The sequence below is a fragment of the Gigantopelta aegis genome, chromosome 3, assembly GCF_016097555.1.
Source record: "Gigantopelta aegis isolate Gae_Host chromosome 3, Gae_host_genome, whole genome shotgun sequence".
In the NCBI taxonomy this organism is placed as follows: Eukaryota; Metazoa; Mollusca; class Gastropoda; order Neomphalida; family Peltospiridae; genus Gigantopelta; species Gigantopelta aegis.
This window is the reverse complement of record NC_054701.1, coordinates 26,718,103-26,740,710: the sequence shown is the minus strand read 5'-3', so window position 1 is coordinate 26,740,710 and position 22,608 is coordinate 26,718,103. Positions and strand designations below refer to the sequence as shown.

Genomic DNA, 22,608 nt, shown 5'->3' with positions numbered 1-22,608 from the left:
TTTAAATTCTTTTTCAAGCTAATACGGTATTTGCTGAATAATATTCCAGATTACTATTTTAAAAGCTGTTTCTTTGTGTTACAATATAATATACTCTAATCAGAATGATTAATTATTTTCTAGACTAAAAATGTCAAAATCTCGTTCTACCACAATCTGTAATTTAAACACCACCCAAGACACTACACTACACACTACACTACACTACACTACACTACACTACACTACACTACACTACACTACACTACACTACACTACACTAAGACTAATACTGTACTGTACTGTACTGTACTGTACTGTACTGTAATATTATGATAACACTAAAATAACATAATTTGTTCATTGAAAAAAAAAGTTTAAAATCAAATCTGATAAAGGCAGGACTTGAAATAAGTGAGTAAAATATGACCTTTTTTAAATAGCAGGCAAAAGGAAATATGACTTGCTAAAAAGTACAATATGCCCTGCTATATATAGGAATGTTGGTGTGTGAAAAGGTAGGACCTCTGAGGTGTATTTTAGAACATTATGGAATTTCAGTGTTTAAAAATCATATAATTAAAAAATAAAATAGGAATCTATAGGAATCCTCAGATAGTAGTAGTTACGTGATTATGTCCACAGCGTTTTTCACAGTGACTTGTTTAAAACGTTTTATCCTAGAAGTTATTTGATAAATACCTAATTAAGTTTTTGTCTTGGTAAGTTAAATCAATTTCAGAAACGTAAGCCAAAATTAAATTGTTTGGTAAATACGGCCCTTGGTACTTGGAACCCTTATCATTTAAGTCGAAAAAGCCTGGTCATATACTGGTCAAAATGTGTATCTGTCATAGCTGAAGTTTTATGGTGTTAGTTATCTTTTATTAACAATGTAATATTAATTGCATGGCATTATCACTTAGCATGAAGCAGGCATCGAAATAAGTCGAGAACGGTCGTTCAGGTTACCGTAAGAAAAGTCGAGAACGGTGTTTCGTTCTCGACAAAAATTTCAACATAACGGTAGTTTCGTTTCTGAACGTATACCAGGCTATGCATTCCGGACTTCCGCGTTTCATTTTCTCGTAAGGAATTGCATCGATGTTCGCGCGCACTTGTGCAATTGCAAGCAATTATAGGCAATCCGCGTTTAAGCAGCGTCCACTAGATGGATTTACTTCCGCGTTTCGTTTTCTCGTACGAAATTGCACCAATGTTCGTGCACACTTGTGCAATTGCAAGCAAATATAGTCAATCCGCGTTTAAGCAGTGCCCACTAGATAAATTTACTTCCGGAGTTTGTTTCTCGTACCAATGTTCACGCGCACCGATACAATTTTAGAACGTCCGCGTTTTAGCCTTAAAAGTAGTAGTAGGAACAGAAAATCAATTCCAACTTTCATGTAGTTGTGGTAACCTATAGGTTACCAGGCTATATTTTGTGGTAACCTGTAAATGGGTTACCAAACACAATGCTTATTTCGATGCCCGATGAAGGTAACTGGCTATATGGATATCGTTATAGTTTCAGTCTAGTGCTAAACGTTTGGCTAAATTTATATCCCTCTTGAATTGTAAAGAAACTTTTATATAAGCTGTCCAAAAACACTACTTTACATTTGTTGATTTCACAAACCAAAAGACAAAGACAATGCCAGCATGTGCTTTGTTTTTAATTTTGGACATTAAGCACGTGTGATCAATGTGTAGAAATGTTGGATCTGGGTGCGCTGTCCAATTGTTTTAGTGCCCCTCCCCCCAAACATTTCCTCAAACCCAAGGCCAAAATCACCTTGCCCCGAAAAAAAAAAAATTCTACCCCTGTTTATGTTTTATAACTACAATCAGATTAGGGTTACAAAACGTTTTTTTTCTTGTTTATAACTGCAAATATGACTATATCATCCCCAATCCCACCCCTGGCTACGTCAGCGGCGGTGTCACAATCAAATTAAAGTGAGTTTTCTAACTTATTGCGTTCAACTTCCCAATCAATCTTTGCTTACCCATGCGAACTCGGGTCAGCACACGAACGTGTCTGAACACGTTCTAGGTTTTCCCCCTGGCGTCACAACTCACGCCATCCATAGCGTACCCATAATACCTCGGGGTCGGCACCATATGGACATGATTTCGGGGCAACCCACTTTGTGGAATTTCCCCCTGACAGTTGCAAAAACCATTAACCCAGTTAAAAGCGACGCCTCGCTGTGACGTCAGCACAGCTGTTACTGACAGCCTAGTTGTTCGGATACCCATGCTGACAGCTACCAAACCCATTAACCCATTTCACACCGACGCCACACAGAGGTCAGCGTCATGACGCTTTCCTCTGACATCTACAGCTGCAAAAGCCATTGACCTAGTTGGCACCGACGCTTGGAGGTCAGCGTCCCCACGCCGTGACGTCATCAGGCATGTCCCCACGCTTAAAGGTCAGCCAGTTAGACAGGTCACATGACCTAGCTCATTTGCACACAGTGCTCAAGTACCACCTCTATTACTTTTAGCAATGTGGTAAATGTGCTTAAATAAAAGAAAACTCATGATTTTTTCAGTGAAATCAAACACAGGATGCATCATTTGTCACTAAAAGTAACAGTACATTTTCAGTACAAAATGAAATGCATAACCTTTGCGTCAGTGACATCTTTGCAAGTTGAGGTACCATTCCTTTAACTATACTGCATTTCGTAATGCAATATACAAACTTCGATCACACCACCTTCGATCTCTAGAAAACTTCGATCTCTCGATCTGAAGCGACGGTCCCGGCCGAGTTGCTATACAATCTAGTAATAACGACCTTCGAAAACTCAAACTTCGAAAACTCGATAAACTCGATCTCCCGCCATAACGATTTAATAGAGAATGCACCTCTAAAACTCGATGCGTGTGGATTGATCAAACTGTCGTTGCTGATAGTATTTGAAAGACGAATGTATTGTCAATCATGTCAATCAAGCGAAGCGCGCCTGTCTCGGGTGGTCTTGGCTGTCGAGGATTAAGGTGATAATTACAGAATAATAGATCGCCGACCAAGCATAGCGAAATGATCCTGTGTTTGGTAGTCGGTGTTCGTCCGTGGTGGAGAGCCTCGCTACGTAATACTTAATTACAGACACAGTCTGGTTAACTTTAAAGAGCATTTGTAATAATTGTCAGCGTTGTTTGTTTTTGCTCTCAAAGGCGTGAATCGTGTCAAACTTTAGCTTTTCTATTTATATATCAGTTACTGTTTATCAATTATCAATTATCAGTCATTAGTTATGTTAAAAATTGATACATCACAGATCGAGCAATCTTGGGAAGGACCCGGTAACGTGGGGTTTGCCAGATCGGTTTTAAAACGTTCTGCTTTCTTGTCATCCAAGCAATCTTGCGTAGGGCCCAGAAATGGGGGTGGGTGGTCAGATTAGAGAAAGAAAATAGAGGTGCGAAGCGTAATAATTTTGTATAAATAAATGTACTCATAGTGTTATTCGGCATTCAGTGTTTTATTTGTTAGTTACGTTCCGCCATGTTTTGACATCTGTAAAATACGTAAACGTTACTTTCTGTTATTTATATATGTATGTAAATGCCTAGTTGTTTTTTTATGGGTTTTTTTTTTTGTGGCGTCGAAGATGTCAACAGTTGGGGTGGGGTGGGATGGGATGAGACGGGGTGGCATGTGGTGAGGTGACTGATGTATTAATTCTCCTTTCAACTGGGGATATATAGTTTTCAGAGTGCAGAGGTAGGCAGCGAAGCGCACGTTTCTTGCAATATTAAGCAAAATCAACCAGCTGCAATGCAGTTTCAAATTCGAACTCTTATATATTAATTTCGAAAACTCGAACTCCCTGAAACTCGAACTATACTTAACTCCAAAAGAAACGCGAAAATTTTAAAATATTAAAAAACCCACATTTGAATAAACTATGTACAAATCGATTAAGTTGACCAATAGCCATCTTGTCAGCGTATCCAATTCCACATAACGCATGAAAAAAACGAGTACAGTGTGACGTCACGCACGTGCTGAAATTGACGACCAAAATCGATCTGGAATGCAAAACGGGTGGATCATGAAAGATGCGAATTGCACGTGAAACACTACCAGGCCTGGGTATAAAAGAAACGCCAGACAGCAATGTTCAAGCTCATTTTACGAGTAGCGATACAACGATGCCACGACTTAACGCTGATTCCAGACATAGAGCTTTGGGGAATTTGGAGGCCGGAATGGATGCCAGGCAGGTTGCACGTGCTTTCGGTGTCCATGTCTCGACAATCTACCGTCTCATAGACCGATTTCTACAGAACAACAACGTCGTCGACCGTCCACGTAGCGGCCGTCCCAGAGTGACGTCACAGCGCCAGGACCGTTACATCGTCCGAACTCACATGCGTGATCGGGTCGTACCAGCCACCACAACAGCCCGGCAGACAGTGGGAACCCACAACCGCCCCGTTTCCTACACCCACGGTACGACGTCGTCTGATCGCCATCCATCTGAACTGTCGTCGACCGTACACTGGACAACGTCTCACACAGCGACACCGCCTTGCACGACACAACAACTGGGCTGTTCTGCATCGACAGTGGCGGAACCGACAGTGGCAGAACATCGTCTTCTCCGACGAAAGCCGCTACTGCTTAGATAGGGCCGACGGTCGTATGAGGGTGTGGAGGCGTCGAGGTGAGCGCTTCACAGATGCGTGTGTTATGGAGAGGGACCGTTGGGGAGGGCCTTCCGTCATGCTGTGGGGTGCCATATCCTGGGGACGTCGTGTACAACCTGTCATCTTCGACAACAACGGCCGAGGACGCGGCAGGGGCGTCACAGCACAGCGCTACATCGACGAAGTGCTCACGCCTGTGGTGGTGCCTTTTTTTTTTTCGCGGGTCGCACCGTCAGATGGTTTACCAGCACGACAACGCCAGGCCACACACGGCACGGGCCACCCAGGCATTCCTGGCACAGCACAACACCATCACAATGGACTGGCCAGCTTTAAGCCCGGATCTGAACCCCATCGAGCACTTGTGGGACGAGGTTCAGCGCATTGAAACCAACGCCCTGCTCCCGTGGTGACACAGCAGCAGCTCCGCCAGGCCGTCGTGGACACCCTACAACAACGTAGGGGCCTTCATCAGGAACCTCTTCCTCTCCATGGGTAGGAGGTGTGCGGCGGTCATGGCCAGCAATGGCGGACACACCCGCTATTAGTGGACATGTTTGAGTGGCATGTGACGCCATTGAAGAAGCGCCATGGCCTTGACATTTCAAATGACAATGCGACCTCGATTTTTAACATGTCAATAACATGAAATCTCATCTTTACGAATTGTTTAAGTTTTTCATAGAAACGATTATTTTAAGAACTTTGGGACGTATTTCAATGAGTGCACTCAAAACCTCCAATCTACGTATTCGCGTTTCTTTTGGAGTTAAGTATATTTCCTCATCCCGTTCAAGATCGAGTTATCGAAGTTTTACTGTACTATATACGGAATTGGACCTTGGCTTGCAAAGATACGTCATTGAATGCAGTACAATGCAGAATACCATACGGAATTGGATCGTGGCTTGCAAAGATACGTCATTGAATGCAGTACAATGCAGTGGTACCATACGGAATTGGACCTTGGCTTGCAAAGATACGTCATTGAATGCAGTGGTACCATACGGAATTGGACCTAGGCTTGCAAAGATACGTCATTGAATGCAGTACAATGCAGAATACCATACGGAATTGGACCTTGGCTTGCAAAGATACGTCATTGAATGCAGTACAATGCAGTGGTACCAAATTGCAAAACATTATTGTTTTATATACTAGTGTGTTACATGGTATATGTTACATGGTATATGTTACATTCTGGTATCTTCCGACTTGTGGACATTATTGTCTTATATACTAGTGTGTTACATGGTATATGTTACATGGTATATGTTACATGGTATATGTTACATTCTGGTATCTTCCGACTTGTGGACATCACTGTGAGCCACATGGTCGTGAACGACATTGTCTACCTCCACATCGTACACACTGAGTCCCTGCCGACTCTCGCGGGCTGTCTTTGTCATGAACAGTAACTGGACTTCCTCCAGAGTCTTGTTCTTCGTCTCGGGCACGAAGATCAACGTGAAGATCATCCCAACTAAACAAATGCATGCGAACAGCCAAAACGTACCTGAAAGACAATACAATTAGTGGTACTTTGTACAGATGGTTGAAATGCGTTGAAATCAGGTTGTGATATCGAAAAGTGATATCATAGGTGTTACTAATTACATAGGAGAGGGCCTTATAAGTTGACAACTTTTGTCCAATCCTTGTGTTGTTTATGCAATAAAATATGTTTTCAATCGAAGTAATTATAAATTGATTTTTTAACAACTATATGAACATGCACCAACTGGAAAAGAAAATGAATGTTTGTTTAACGACGCATTAGCATGTTTTAAATTAAGGCTATTTCAACATAATATGATTATTTTAACACTTGATCTAAAGTGAGAAGGCGAAAATTAGTTATAGATAAAGCATTACAAACATATTACATATATGTATGTATGTATGTATGTATGTATGCATGTGTGTATGTATATGTATGTATATGAATACGGTTGTGCAGTATATGACAAGAAATGTAATGGATATAACTCCCATACATATCACATATTGTTTATATACATAATATGAAATATAAAACCTTTACCGTACCGTTATACACATAATCATGTTATAATTTTATTATTGTTGTATATTGTAAGACGATGATTCAAGGCACCCCAACTTTGACATTGCCAGTGATCTGGGGGTAATAAAGGTTTAAGAAAAAAGAAAGAAATGTTTTATTTAACGACGCACTCAACACATTTTATTTACGGTTATATGGCGTCACACATATGGTTAAGGACCACACAGATTTTGAGAGGAAACCCGCTGTCGCCACTACATGGGCTACTCTTTCCGGTTAGCAGCAAGGGATCTTTTATTTGCGCTTCCCACAGGCAAGATAGCACAAACCATGGCCTTTGTTGAACCAGTTATGGATCACTGGTCGGTGCAAGTGGTTTACACCTACCCATTGAGCCTTGTGGAGCACTCACTCAGGGTTTGGAGTCGGTATCTGGATTAAAAATCCCATGCCTCGACTGGGATCCGAACCCAGTACCTACCAGCCTGTAGACCGATGACCTCACCACGACGCCACCGAGGCCGGTTATAAAGGTTTAGGAAAAAAATAAAAATAAAATAATAATAATAATAATAATAAAAATAAAAAACAAACATATTATGAACTGTCGAGTGAACAGAGTTGTATACTGTGGAGAATAAGTGGCGTCAACACGGAAAACTGTTCACACAGGCGTATGGGCTCCCATTTCTGTAAGGGGTGGGGGGGGGGGGGCAGACAAGTTTTGTCAGAATAAAAACAAAAATGCCCGAATCTGGATTACAACATTTATTCATATTAGCATTACTGCCAAACGAATCACTACGCATTTTGACATGGATTACATCTAAGTTTGAGTGTAGAATGATGGAAATGCGTGGTAGAAACGTCTTAGTTTAGCCTATTTTGCCCAGATATCGGTATAATTTTTGCCCGAATTAGAGGTTTTGCTCCTAAGCTTATGACCATCGAGAACGACTTTTGGATGTGCAGAATTACCTTATTCGCAATAATTGGTAGCCGAGACTTGATCAGAACACTGAATCGGAAATAAGAGACTGCATGTTTTCGCTTCGAAAGAAGTATGTAGGTCTGCAATCATCAGCTTTAGTATATAGGAATACCAAGAATCCATTTTCGTTTTACAGCCACCCGATATGTTAAAAACAAGCCAAACTACAGACTGACTTCCAAAGTGTTGCCATTTATGTATATAAAATGAAAGCTGGTGATACAGTTAAAACACCACCAGTAACTTTTAGGGCGTCATTTTCAATATTCTGTACGTGTAAATCATTAGTTATATTTATGTCCTAGTCCTCTCCCCTAAACAATTATCATTAACAGACGTTTATACTGTCTATATGTGTACGGCGAGTTCTAACGAACTGGTGTGTCGCGATACTGTACGTATCCCGATAAGTGGATGGCGATACTGTGAGGTAGGCAGTGAAAAATATGTTCTGCTTTTATAAAACATTTACCACTAAATTACATACTAGTATTACAACGCCTTGCTTAAAATGTAATGATCAATTCCAAAGTGTTTTTCATTGTCCTGATGGTAATTTAAAAGTAATTTTATGGAAATCAATAAAACGTATGTACCACGGAAACTAAGGTCAATGTTTTTAAGACGTATATATCTTACAGCTGTCCTATATCGACACATCGTATCGTGGACCTCATACATGGGCGTACATGGCGGGGGGGGGGGGGGGGGGGGGGGGGGGGGGTTCGATGGGTTCGACCGAACCCCCCCTGAAATCGCTTTTTTCATAATTTAATATATCTGACATTATCATATTTACTCAACATCCTATTTATTCAAAATCCTATGTACGCCCATGTCATATCGGAATGCGATACTGTATCGCCGTATCGTTACACCTTTACGGATTTTAAACGAGATTTCAAAATCCCCCGTAATTACTTACCGTATGTTGTGATTGTTTCTGTCAATGTGAGAAAACTGAAGGACACTATAAGGTTAAAAATCCAGTTAACAGCAGTTGCCATGGCAATGCACGTCCCACGCGCCCACAAAGGGTAGATTTCAGAGTTTATGGTCCATGGCATTGGTCCCAAACCTGCATTAGATGCAAAACGCACATAGTAAGGTTAGAGTTTAAAGGGTAAACATACCTAGACAAATGTAATGTTCACTGTTAGACTAGCTCTTTTAATGACAAATTTGAAACGACGCCAAGAAATGAACTGTTCACAACAAGAAACACTCTTATTATATATCTGATGTAACCATTATATGTACTTATTATGTTGTCAAATATATGCAATTTTGTATGATTCATATATATATATATATATATATATATATATATATATATATATATATATATATATATATATGATAAATTATTTTGATCTTTTGAAGTAAATAGAGTGGCCTGCTGACGTTTTGTAGTATTCATCATATAATTAGTTTCTGGCTATGCCATATGAACTAAAAACGACAAAACCAATAACGCATCTTTCCCTTTTTCTTTTGTGTGTGTTTGTGGGGGGGGGGGGGGGGGGGGGTAGCCTTGGGGGTAGAAGTCTTCCTAAACACGAAATCGGAATGGCATATCATCCCGGGGAATGACCGTCATATTACAGACGAAGCACCTGGTAGTGATTTACGGAAGCAGTAAGGACTTTGTCAACTTATCCTTTAGACTGCTTTAGGCAGAAATACAATTTTGAATACGTAAACAGTTTTGTCATTCAGATAGGCCAACAGAACGTTTTACACAAGGAGGAAAAATCTTTTAAACATTTTTAAACTTGATTATTTACTCAGTCACATACCTGGTGCAAAACTAATGACAAACAGAACCAGCCCTAGAATAGCCATCCAGGAATAGTCTGTTGGACAGTACCCTTGGGCCCAGTGCATGCCGGTAGTGGAAACGTTAGTTGCGTTGCAGCGGCCATATTGTGCTCGTTCCTCTTTGTGGCTAGGTTGCGCCTGTAGACACGTTCCATTGGCAATGTCGTCGTAACAGAAGCCGCAGCGACTGTCTTTGATGCAGTCACTGCAGACGCTACAACAGTAGTACATTCTGACAATGACGTTTATTGTGAACAGTTAAACTTGTCTATAAAAACCACCTGTAAATAAGGATTTTCAAGTTTCATAATTTGGTAATTATTGAAAGCAGTGTTTATTATAATGTAGGCTTACAGATTGCAATGTCTTTTAATTATCAAACATGTGGTTACTAGTCTAGTACCTGGGGCCATTGTTTGAAACTTTCAGCCTGTTATTAGTAGTTAAAATCGTCACTGGCTAGCGAAGTCGTAGGCCGTAATTTCCCCGCAGAGGCGGTACGTAGCCCCGTGGTACGAGAACACGTTGTTTTATTAATCATCGGCTATTGGATGTCAAATATTTTGAAATGTTGATGTATAGTCTAAATTTTTTTCATTAGCTACGAATCTTTTATATTAACCATCTTACAAACAAGATAGCACATATCGCGACCTTTGATATACCAGTCGTTGTGCACTGGCTGGAACGAAAAATAGTCCAATGGGCACACTGACAGTGATCGATCCTAACCTGACCGCGCATCAGGCGAACTCTACCACTGGGCTAAATGCCCCCCCCCCCCCCCCCCCCCCCCCCCCCCCCCCCCCCCCCCCCCCCCCCGCCCATCCCAACCCAGTGAAGAAATACAAACTTCAAAATTGATTTCAAGGAAGTATATTTAATGTATTATTGAAATTAATGGAAAGAGCATAAAAGAAGAAGAAAAAAATGTGAAAGAGAGACAGAGTTAGAAAGAAAAACAAAGAAAGAGAGAAAAACCCAAACACTAACGTATATTTGACGTAGCAACTATCGGTGATGACCGTTCCATTTCCGTCGTAGGTTTCCGTGATATTACGATTAATTTCAGGAGAATATATCGCAGACAGCTGAAAACCGATTGCTAAAACGGCAAGGGACATAATCACACCTGAAAATTAACAATGGAAAGGACAAATAATTTGACAAATAGAGCTTACTTTTGTATGCTTTTTGTTTTGTTTTGTTTGTTGTTTTTTTGTTTTTGTATTTTGTTGTTGAGTGGTGGTGGGTTGTTGTTGTTTTTTTGTGGTGGTTTTTTTGGTTGTTTTTTGGGGTAGGGGTGGGTGTGTGTGGGATTGTGTTTTTTTGTTGTGTTTTTTGTTTTTTTTGCTGGCTTTTTTACTTCATCCATTTAATGCTGATTAAGAATGGGCTCACCTGAAAAACTAATCACGGTCAACCGTTTACGACCGAATTTTTCTACGGCCCAAAGACCAATGAACGTTGAAAGAAAGTTGACCGTGTTTGGAACCATAACCAGCCAGATTGCATATTCAACCGGAAATCCCGACATTTTGATAATAGAAGCGCTGTAGTAACTGAAATAGTAGACCAAGTGGGCAATTGAACATTGAAACGTGTGCATCCAACTAGTAAAATTATTTGAACAAGAAATAACAGATTCTGTTTGTACACAAGGCCATACAATATAAAATATAACATTAAAATACTCGAATAGTAACATGGTCCGAATTTATGAAGCCTGTTTTTCTTGAAACAAAACATTGATGAAAAATAGTATGGTATAATATAGTATAGTATAGTATAGTATAGTATAGTATAGTTATTATTAATATCCCCGAGTTATAGCAGTACGTGCATAAGCGTACGAGATGGAAGGGGGGGGGGGGGGGGGGGAGGAGGGGCAGCATCAAAACCTCAAATTCGGGCAAACATTATACAGATATTTGGGAAAATGTGCTAAAATGAGACCTTTTTACCATGTATTTCCATCATTCTACCCTCAACATTAGTTGGAATCCATGTAAAAATGCGTAGTGATTCGTTTGCAACCCAATATAACTTTTTGGTTGTAATGATAATATGAATTAACAAAAACCAGCCTGCCCCCCCCCAAAAACCCCCCCCCAACCCCCCCCCCCCCCCCCACCACCACCACCACCACCACCACCACCAAAATGGGAGCCCGTACGTCTATGAGTACATGCCATAATTATTGATCAGCAATTTACGTCAATGTAAAGTGATGGAATAGTCTGACAAATGATGTTGGCCTTTACAGTTCGCTTGGCCGTGTCCAGTAAAAAATGTTGAATGTAATTTTTTTTTTTTTTTGCGGATGTAAATCTTACATGACAGTGTTTATCCCACAGAGCTGCTGAAAGAGCTGCAGTCCTGCCCCAACGAAGAGCGCCTTCATCACGTGTGGAGTACCACACACTTTACCAAGAACGCAACCTACAACAAAACACGCACATGCAACAAAAACACACTGGCGTAGCCGAGGATTGCAAGATGACAATGTTGGATGAACAGCAAACCATCCCAAAACCCCAGTGGTCATATATGGATGTCACAATCCCCAATATCAAATAATGTTTATGTTACCTCTTGCACAAAATATTCATATACTTTTACCCAGAATAAAACTTTGCATACTCGAATATTATAAATCGATACATGTACATCTTTACACATATGTCACATTGTCAAATTGTTTTTGAAATATTCATTTTGTACCCATTTTATTGTCTTGTACAGAGAAGCCATAGTGGTCTTAATGGTTTTTATTGATTTCTCAGGCACGTGTGTAGAGGGGAGGGCTTCGGGGGATTAAAAACACACCCGCCTGCTCTAACAAATTTTCTTTGTTTTTTTCAGTATATTTCTCGGAGGAGCATTACGCGACCTCGACCCCCTCCCCCATACATTTCGCTCGACAACAGTCTAGACCCCTCCCTGCATACGTTCCTGCACACGCGCCTGCTTTCTAATACAACTTGCTACTTCTTTAACTTTGTTACCCTGATCTAATTGCTTATCACGATTTATGACTGTTCTTATGTCGTCGAGTTCTCTCGTGACGTCATCGGTTCCACGTATCTTCACGAGCACAGTACGCGCCTCGACATCTCGTCCCTTGCTCACAAGCCAACGAGGACTTTCTGGGAGGAAGAAAAATCCACAGAACTGGATCAGTGAAGGTGCGCCTGCTAACCCAAGCATATACCTGCGTATAAAACACGAATGACGTCATAAATGTAGAGCCGGTGTAGACTGATAGTTGCTAGTTACAAGAAGGGTGGGATGTCTAATCTCTAAAGTGACTTCCATTTCATTTCATTTCATATTTATGTTCAATTTTTATTTGTATACTTTCGATGAATATTCTAGATTTTTCTTTAACGCTTATGTCGTCTTCACCAGATTCCTACTACTAAATGTCTGTGTGTGGAGGGTGGGGGACGTGCGTGCACGTGGAGCGTGTCGGACTAATTTTCCTTTTTGCAGCACAAGTGTTTTGCTATATTTAATTAATATGGATATTTTTTCTCATCAGTAATAACGTGTGTCTACCTCCAGCCGTCTGGTTTCATTTCACTGAATCCCCCAGCAATGAGTGCCGAGATGACGATACCAATGGTGATGAAAAGCTGATTCAAGGTCACCAGACGACCTCTGATCTGAGCTGGCGCAACTTCCGCTACATACATTGGAACTGTCATGGAGGCAAATCCTAAAGAAAAGAAAATATAAGAGAGAGAGAGAGAGAGAGAGAGAGAGAGAGAGAGCGAGCGAGCGAGCGAGAGAGCCTACGCATGTATTACATAAATACATACAAAACAAAAGGAAACGTAGGCAAAACCATTATTATATGAATTAGAAAGTGAAAAACCTGGGTGATCTAACCGAAATATTTTAGTTAATATGAATACAAATCATGTGTATAAAATGAATATATCTTATCTTTATTGTTGAAACAAGTTTTTTATTTTAAAAAAATACCACATGAGTATCCGTTAGACACTTATCTTAAAACAAGTTGTTTTAAAACGTATATAAGGAGCGAATTTGATGCGCTTTTAAACAACGAGTTGTAGGATAAAAATATATCTATTCTATCTCATATATTCTAAAAAAAAAACCACCCCCAAAAACCAGCTTTAAAATTATAAACGTCTTCTCCAACTAAAAGGTATTTATCACCAGTGCGCTTGCAATATCTTATGTTTCAGGTTAACAGGGCAGTCAATTTCGACTGCGTCTTATTTCACTGGACGATATGGCTGTATCAACCGGGCCATCACCTATGAACAGCTAATCGTATATATCTTTAAATTGATAACACGCGGGTATATGTGTGATACCAGACATATGTGTGTTATTCGTGTGTGTGTTATCATAAATAACGAATGGTGTTCTTACCAACGGAAAGCAATATAATATTATTTCATCAAGGCAATCGATTGGGTAAACAAAGGTGCATTGTTAGAGAAACGAGAGTTATAAATGTCTCGTTTTGTGCTCAAAATTATATGGTTTAATATATTTTCCCCTCTCTGATACAAAACATGATTTGTTCACAACCAAACACGCGAAATCCTGTTGTGTTAAAAATCAATGTTTCCTAATCATTCCGTATCAATTTTACCTTTCGATATCTTACGAATTAAATTTTCTGTTATTTTCACCATCTTTACGAAAAGGATATAATGCATGATCGCTTTCGTTTGAAGCTATATAGACACAAAAGCGGATGCAGAATTCTTCTAGGGAGAGTTTACATTAAGTACTACGTTCAAAGGAGCTGGACGTAGCCCAGTGGTAAAGCGATCGCTTGATGCGCGGTCGGTTTGGGATCGATCTCCGACTGGTATATCAAAGGCCGTGGTATGTGCTATCCTGTCTGTAATATGGTGCATATAAAAAGAGTCCTTGCTACTAATAGAACAATGTAGTGGGTTTCCTCTCTAAGACTAAATGTCAAAATTACCTAATGTTTGACATCCAATAGCCTAATGATTAATAATCAATGTGCTCTAGTCGTTAAACAAAGCTTCTTTTTTTTACTACGTTCAAAAAGTTCAAATACAGTATTCCTAAGTACATTAACATGCATTATGTACAGACGATTTTCATTGAACTTTGAGTTCGGGGGAGGACGTGCACATCCCCAGTACCCTCCTACTGGATCTGCGCCTGTTTGTGGCCATTATTCCGTGAAAATCATTTAGAAATACTTTGACACAGGTTCGCATTCTGAGTGTTACGTATATATTTTTCCATACAAGAGAGTTACTGTACAATATTGTGGGCCAGCGGCTTTGCAGGATCGATCGCTGACGTCAGACTCGTTCACCACGACTGATACCTCAAAGACCGGTGTATGTACTGTCCTGCTTTTGGGGATGTGTATAGAAGATATCTTGCTACTTTTCACAACGTGTTTGCTTTATGGTAGAAGCGGGGTTCCTCTAGCTTTTTTAACTCTCTCTCTCTCTCTCTCTCTCTCTCTCTCTCTCTCTCTCTCTCTCTCTCTCTCTCCAACACACACAGACACAATATCTGTCTGTCTTTCATTATTTTTATCTCTCCCTCCCTCTCTCTCTCTCACACACACACAACACGGACACAATATCTATCTGTGCCCCCCCCCCTCTCTCTCTCTCTCTCTCTCTCTCTCTCTCTCTCTCTCTCTCTCACACACACACACATACAATATATATGTTTGTCTGTCTGTCTTTCTCTCGTTATCTTTATCTCTCATTATCTCTCTCCCCCTCCCCCCCACACACACATACACAACACACACACAATATCTATGTCTGTCTGTCTGTCTGTCTGTCTCTCTCTCTCTCTCTCTCTCTCTCTCTCTCTCTCTCTCACACACACACAACATATCTGTCCGTCTGTTTTTCATTATCTTTACCTCTCTCTCATTATCTCTCTCTCTCTCTCTCTCTCTCTCTCTCTCTCACACACACACACACACAACACACAATATATATGTCTGTCTGTGTCTGTCTGTCTGTCTCTCTCTCTCTCTCTCTCTCTCTCTCTCTCTCTCTCTCTCTCTCTCTCTCTCTCTCTCTCTCTCTATATATATATATATATATATATATATATCGCTCTCTCACACACACAAACACAACACACACAGACACAATATCTATCTCTGTCTATCTGTCTGTCTGTCTTTCTCTCATTATCTTTATCTCTATCTCTCATTCTCTCTTCCTATCTCTGTCTGGAGTATGGTTTTTAAACGTGTTATAAGTGTGATATCCAGTAAGCATACTAGAAAAACATCGCTGGGCGTTTGAATATCTCTGAATGTGATAAATAGTCGCCACGTGGTCCATTTTAGCAATGAATCTAATTAACTTCTTGCTAACTAATACACGCTAATTAAATAGTGTGGTTAGGTGCCGCTGCCATCATTTAGACTACTCATACCGATAAAGTAGCAAGATATCTTTATATATATCTATATATATATATATATATATATATATATATATATATATATATATATATATATAACTTTGTTTAAAATCATGCTATCTAAACATATCTAAAATAATATTTCCAAACAAAACGGGGGTGGGGTTGTACGTGCTATACCCGCCCTCCGAATTCGCACCTAGTCTAGTAGTCTAGTTGTAGTATTTATCTATTCCTTTGCCATTTGCAACACACATTAATATCACCATATAAACTCACCTATGCCCATTCCCACAATTATCCTGCCCACCAGCAATATCTCTTTGGATGGTGAAAGTGCCATGAGAATAGCTCCTCCCGTAAACACAAAACTGGCAGCCATGATGGTTTTCTTTCGGCCAAAGAAATCCGTGGTGAAACCAGCTACAAGAGAAAACAGCGCGGCCGCACCGATGGTGCCACTAACTATTATCTCTGTCCATATTGTGTTCAAGTCGAAGAAAGGTTTTATTAGCAGCATGGCACCGGACACGATTCCTGTGTCGTATCCAAATATCAGACCTCCAATAGTCGCGAAGCATGACAGGAAGTACACAAATTTGGTATTTTCCCGTTTTGTATCTGTTGTGATGTTTGAGTTCGAGTTCATCGTATCACCATTGCCCCCTTTATTGTGACGATCTTTCGCTTCCATGATAGTCGTTGTTTAAGCTTACTCTGGTAGCACTGGTAAATTTCTGCAGCTGTCAATCCCCTTCGCTTAGAATAAACACAGTAATCTTCCAAGAATAAAATACGTTGAAGAAATAATATTTCAGATTCTATGCTAATATACGAATATCCAAAGAAGCATATGAATAATCGGAAAAGATATCGTCAATATACGTTATCTAAATTTATACTTAACTTTTGATTATAAAATTGTACTAATTTTAAAATGCCGAATTACGGCTTTGGGCGTACGGTTCTGTTGTACCAACAATAAAACAGCAAGATAGATATCGCCAACGAATGATGGCTTTATTAAGAGTAAAGAAAACATTCTGTATCGGCAATAAAACAGCTACATACGTCACCGCAAAGAGCGTACACGAGCGAATTACTGAACATCATATGACCTTAGTAACCGACGACGTATAGATGATAAAAAAAGAAGAAGATAGAAAACAGTGGTTTGTATACATGCGTTAAGTTCTGGGCTAGAATTCTGATATGAAAATGGAATGTGGATATAGTTCTAATGACCCATCAACACAGCGCTGCCTCCGTTGTCAGGCAGTGTTAGTGTGCGAATGCCGCTCTTGTCGAACGAGTACGTGAAATAAGCACGGGTGTATGCGTGGCTGTAGCAACTAGTATGAAGATTGGAAGTGTTAAGACTTATCTCCCACCTTATCTGTGAGAATGATTACAAGTGTGCACTCCATACTGAATTGTTTGTTCTTCTCTCGATTGTTTTGTTTTTACAGTGATTAGTCAGTGATTGAGCGATATTCCACTAGCCTCATTTGATTATAATGCATGGGCCGACTGATAATATTCTTGATCCTTGAATACATGGCATGCATACATCAACCTTCTGATGACATTGTCCTCTAGCCGATCTTATATCAATACATTCGTAATATATATATATATATATATATATATATATATATATATATATATATATATATATATATATATATATATACTGTTTCAGAAGAAGTGTGAGTGATTCAACGGTAACTTTTAAAGCACTCATTTCATAATTAATCAAATTAATCAATAAAAAATGAGAAACAGCAATAGCCATCATATTGTATACAATTGGCAATTTGGCATAACCTTAAAAATGAAAAATAACTGATAAATATTCCTAAAACACATAGATGATCTGAAGAGACATAGGCAATTTGAGTATTTTGCGGCTTAGGCTAACTTATGGAGACTTAGTTTGAATTTTAAACGTTTATAAACACAGGCTGTGAAATATTCTAAAGAATATATGACATATAAATGAAATCTTGGAGATGACGGCATGCCTACATAAAATACTTTGGAAATTCATTTCGTTGTGAACAGGCTTTCACAGTATCAAGGAATGTTAGTTAGCTTGGTGATGGGATGGGAAACTCTATTAACGTGCCCATATCCACAGAGGTTCAGGCACGCCCACCCCGGACTTAGCCTCTGACTTCGCCAGTGACCAATTCCGGGGCAGGATGGGGGGGGGGGGGAGGGGAAGTAAGTTTGAGGTGGACAGAATTAGGAAAAAAAGCCATTTAGTGAAGTCCAGCGAGAGCGCGGACCGACTAGTAGACACCAAGTGGAGGCCAAGCTGTAATTGGCTGAAGTTCGATTCCTTGGTTAAAACCTGTCAAAAACCTACGTCTACATAGAATAACTGCATCCAAACATGTCTGGACTCCAAAAGTAGTTTTGACTGCTCGGCCTAAAAGGTTTTAAGGTGATTTGAGCAATTTAGACGGACTGCCAAAAATAAAAGGTTACAGACTGTTTACAAAAAAATAAACAAAGTTTTTGAAATGGCGGCCTAAAAGTTAAAGTCTGAATAAGTCCATACTCACGAAGGCAAAGGAGGTTGGTAGGAGGTTGTCGTCTAGGGAGTCCCGATGAAGTTGGCGCTGTCAAGTTGCGGGAGGTACTTCCGGTACGGGTCGGACGCTAGTTGTCTGGTGAGTGGACGGTAGTCTGCCTCCGCGACTGTCTTCATGATGCGGTGAATAGTCGGGCTGTCCATCTCTCTCATGAGCAGTCCTTGTTGGTAGCGACCCGTACGGCGAACGGTGATGACAATCGCTTCGTGTCCCTACTGCATCCTGACTTTACGAAAACGCGAATTCCCCGTCTTGGCTCGTTGGAAGCTTGGTGGTAAAATACAAATCCATCTGTGGTAGTGATTACAGACCATCGAGATCATCGCTAATAGCTATCGAGTTCGTATCTTACAACCGGTTCCAGTCCAGTGCACATCTTACCGGGGCCAATATAGGAGCCTATTAGCTTCTCTTTTTCTAGCGATTAACGTAATTATATCTTAGTCTTGAACAGAGCTCTGGCAGCTAAGATTACTGATATTGATTGCTTAAATTTTACCGGACACAAAATTCATTTACACTCCATTTACTCTCCGGTAGTAGATCTGACATGAGCCAATACGATTTTATAGTCACTTGACCTTCCAGTGTGAACAATCATTCTGAATGCATTAAATTATATACGGGTTCATGCCAGCGATGCTTTGCTCAGATCAAATAACGGAGAAATGGCGGAGGTTGAGATTTGGATTAAAGTAAATTGAAATTAAATATGGCATTATCGATAGAATTCGACAAGGAAACATGGCATTGCTCTATTGCGAATCAAGTTAAAATTTAGTTTTTGTTTAACACCTTTAGAGCTCATTGATTTATTAATCATCGGCTATTTTCTTCCAAGAATGTCAAGGATTTGATAATTCTGTCATATAGAGGAAAGCGCCGCTACATTTGTTCATTAGTAGCAAGGAATATTTTATTTGTATACAGGGACAGCACACACATTGCCTTTAATATACCAGTAGTTGACTGGTACACTAGTTGGGACGGGGTGAAATCCAATCTGATCAGAGAATGGGTCCACTGAGGTGATTTCATCAGTTTGTTTATTCCTCAGGCGAGCGCTCTACCTACTGAGCTAGATCACGACCACAGGGTTATACATACCACGGCCTTTGATACCCCAGTCGTGGTGCACTGGCTGGAACGAGGAAATAGCCTAATAGGCCCACCGACGGGGATCGATCCCAAACCGACCGCGCATCGAGCGAGCGCTGTAAACCTACCACTGGCCTACGTTCCGCCTCTAATGATTCAAACACTGCGCTAGGATGTCGTTAAAAAAAACATCCCTTTCTCCTACGTTTTTGACAAGAAACACCAGATGATAATAAATATCACAGATCATAGTTTGCCAATACTGTTCAGTTCATGACAAGCTGTATAACGATATTGATCCGTTTCACAGGGAATGGGTTTTTTTTTCACCTTGAGAAACCCTATTACACACCCATAGGCCTACTCGTATTCAGAGAAACATCCAGTTTGAGGAAACTCCATAAATAGCTTATTTTGTGAAATGAAAAGCTTTACTATGACAATATGTCATTTCTCACATAATAAATATTCATAGACAAATAATCTCATTTTCCTTTATTGAACCTAAAATAAACCAGCCATAAATACATTATGCGTGTGTGGGAGGGGGGAGGGGTGCACTGTGTGTGTGTGTGTGTCCACGATAGACTATGAGTAACTGAATTAGTGCAGTGGCGGAGCAATGAGGCTTTGGGTTCTGAAAACTTTTCTTTAAATAAATTCGTTTACGGAGGGCGTACATTCGATTTTCATAGTCCAAAAACCCCCTCCCCCTATTCTAAGCGAATCTTTACAAACGCACATATGTTTTCTGGGGCAGGCACGGCGGAGAGCACCAGAGGGTGGAGCTGGCGGTCTCTAGACTCACCCCCTAATAATTCTGAATCGAAAATATTATTGGTAGCAAATCTTTAAGGCAGGGATGACTTTTACTTGTAGCATGCAGGAAATGTTATGGGGGAGTATACCCTCTAGAAACTTTGCTTTGCGCCCTCGATCTCAGTCAGCTCCCCGCCAACAAAGTCTACTTGCTTCCGCCATGCCTGTGGGGAGCAATCCACCACCCCTTAAAAAACTTAGCTCGCCCAATATGCCCCCTACCCCCCCCCCCCCCCCCCCCACCCCCCCCCCCCCAAAAAATGTCCTGAATATGCGTCTTTTGTACACCAGAACTCTGGCTTTGACAAATGAATAATGCTAACACACTGTCAGTAACACCCCAAACAACTGAAATAATCAAAATAAAATAATCTATGGGGTGTGTAATGATTATATTGCATCAAATTCTAAAACTCTTCTTTGTAGAGCCTTTAGGCTTACCCGTAACCTGGAAGTTTTTACCAAAACTTTAGTTGAAAAACATGACATGTAGAACCAAAAAACCCCAAAAAGTTAACGCTCTAATAATAATAATAATAAAATAAAAAAATAAGTATCTCCCCAGAAATTTTCTCTCATGCCCCCGCAAACAATAATCTTATGTACTTATCTTTACCTCTCTCTCATTATCTCTCCTCTTCCTCTCTCCTCTCGCTCTCTCTCTCACACACACACACACAGACAAACACACAATATTATGTCTGTGCTGTGTCGTGTCTGTCTTGTCTCTCCCTCTCTCCTTCTCTCTCTCTCTCCTCTCGTCTCTCTCCATCTCTCTCTCTCTCTCTCTCCCTCTCTATATATAATATATATATATTATATATTCGCCACCTCTCCACACCACAGACACAAACACACACACAACACAGACACAATATCTATCTCTGTTCTATCCTGTCTGGTCTGTCTTTCTCTCATTAATCTTGATCTCTATCTCTCATTCTCTCTTCCTATCTCTGTCTGGAGTATGGTTTTTAAACGTGTTATAAGTGTGATATCCAGTAAGCATACTAGAAAAAACATCGCTGGGGCGTTTGAATATCTCTGAATGTGATAAATAGTCGCCACGTGGTCCATTTTAGCAATGAATCTAATTAACTTCTTGCTAACTAATACACGCTAATTAAATAGTGTGGTTAGGTGCCGCTGCCATCATTTAGACTACTCATACCGATAAAGTAGCAAGATATCTTTATATATATCTATATATTATATATATATATATATATATCATATATATATATATATATATAACTTTGTTTAAAAATCATGCTATCTAAACATATCTAAAATAATTTTCCAAACAAAACGGGGGTGGGGTTGTACGTGCTATACCCGCCCTCCGAATTCGCACCTAGTCTAGTAGTCTAGTTGTAGTATTTATCTATTCCTTTGCCATTTGCAACACACATTAATATCACCATATAAACTCACCTATGCCCATTCCCACAATTATCCTGCCCACCAGCAATATCTCTTTGGATGGTGAAAGTGCCATGAGAATAGCTCCTCCCGTAAACACAAAACTGGCAGCCATGATGGTTTTCTTTCGGCCAAAGAAATCCGTGGTGAAACCAGCTACAAGAGAAAACAGCGCGGCCGCACCGATGGTCACAAAAAAAAAAAAAAAAAAAAAAAAAAAAAAAAAAAAAAAAACCACTAACTATTATCTCTGTCCATATTGTGTTCAAGTCGAAGAAAGGTTTTATTAGCAGCATGGCACCGGACACGATTCCTGTGTCGTATCCAAATATCAGACCTCCAATAGTCGCGAAGCATGACAGGAAGTACACAAATTTGGTATTTTCCCGTTTTGTATCTGTTGTGATGTTTGAGTTCGAGTTCATCGTATCACCATTGCCCCCTTTATTGTGACAATCTTTCGCTTCCATGATAGTCGTTGTTTAAGCTTACTCTGGTAGCACTGGTAAATTTCTGCAGCTGTCAATTCCCTTCGCTTAGAATAAACACAGTAATCTTCCAAGAATAAAATACGTTGAAGAAATAATATTTCAGATTCTATGCTAATATACGAATATCCAAAGAAGCATATGAATAATCGGAAAAGATATCGTCAATATACGTTATCTAAATTTATACTTAACTTTTGATTATAAAATTGTACTAATTTTAAAATGCCGAATTACGGCTTTGGGCGTACGGTTCTGTTG

At 40.0% G+C, this 22,608-nt stretch overlaps 1 protein-coding gene across 1 annotated transcript; it reads right to left on the bottom strand.

The window, feature by feature from the left end:
* Positions 1-5,939: 5,939 nt before the first annotated feature.
* Positions 5,940-16,614, bottom strand: LOC121368569 (proton myo-inositol cotransporter-like). The gene is made up of 9 exons (XM_041493308.1): positions 16,200-16,614; positions 13,053-13,212; positions 12,473-12,705; positions 11,828-11,915; positions 10,893-11,053; positions 10,485-10,623; positions 9,470-9,705; positions 8,596-8,748; positions 5,940-6,169 (listed from the first exon to the last, which is right to left on the bottom strand). Exons 1-9 carry the CDS (start codon positions 16,612-16,614, stop codon positions 5,940-5,942), a joined length of 1,815 nt encoding a protein of 604 aa, XP_041349242.1.
* Between the last annotated feature and the right edge of the window lie 5,994 nt (positions 16,615-22,608).

Excerpts from the sequence above, each read along its gene's own strand:
- LOC121368569 (XM_041493308.1), bottom strand. The coding sequence starts at position 16,614 with ATGGAAGCGAAAGATCGTCACAATAAAGGGGGCAATGGTGATACGATG. Across the intron at positions 13,213-16,199 it reads AATTGTGGGAATGGGCATAG|GATTTGCCTCCATGACAGTT; the intron begins GTGAGTTTATAT and ends TCTTTTCTTTAG. Across the intron at positions 6,170-8,595 it reads AGAAACAATCACAACATACG|GTACGTTTTGGCTGTTCGCA; the intron begins GTAAGTAATTAC and ends ATTGTCTTTCAG.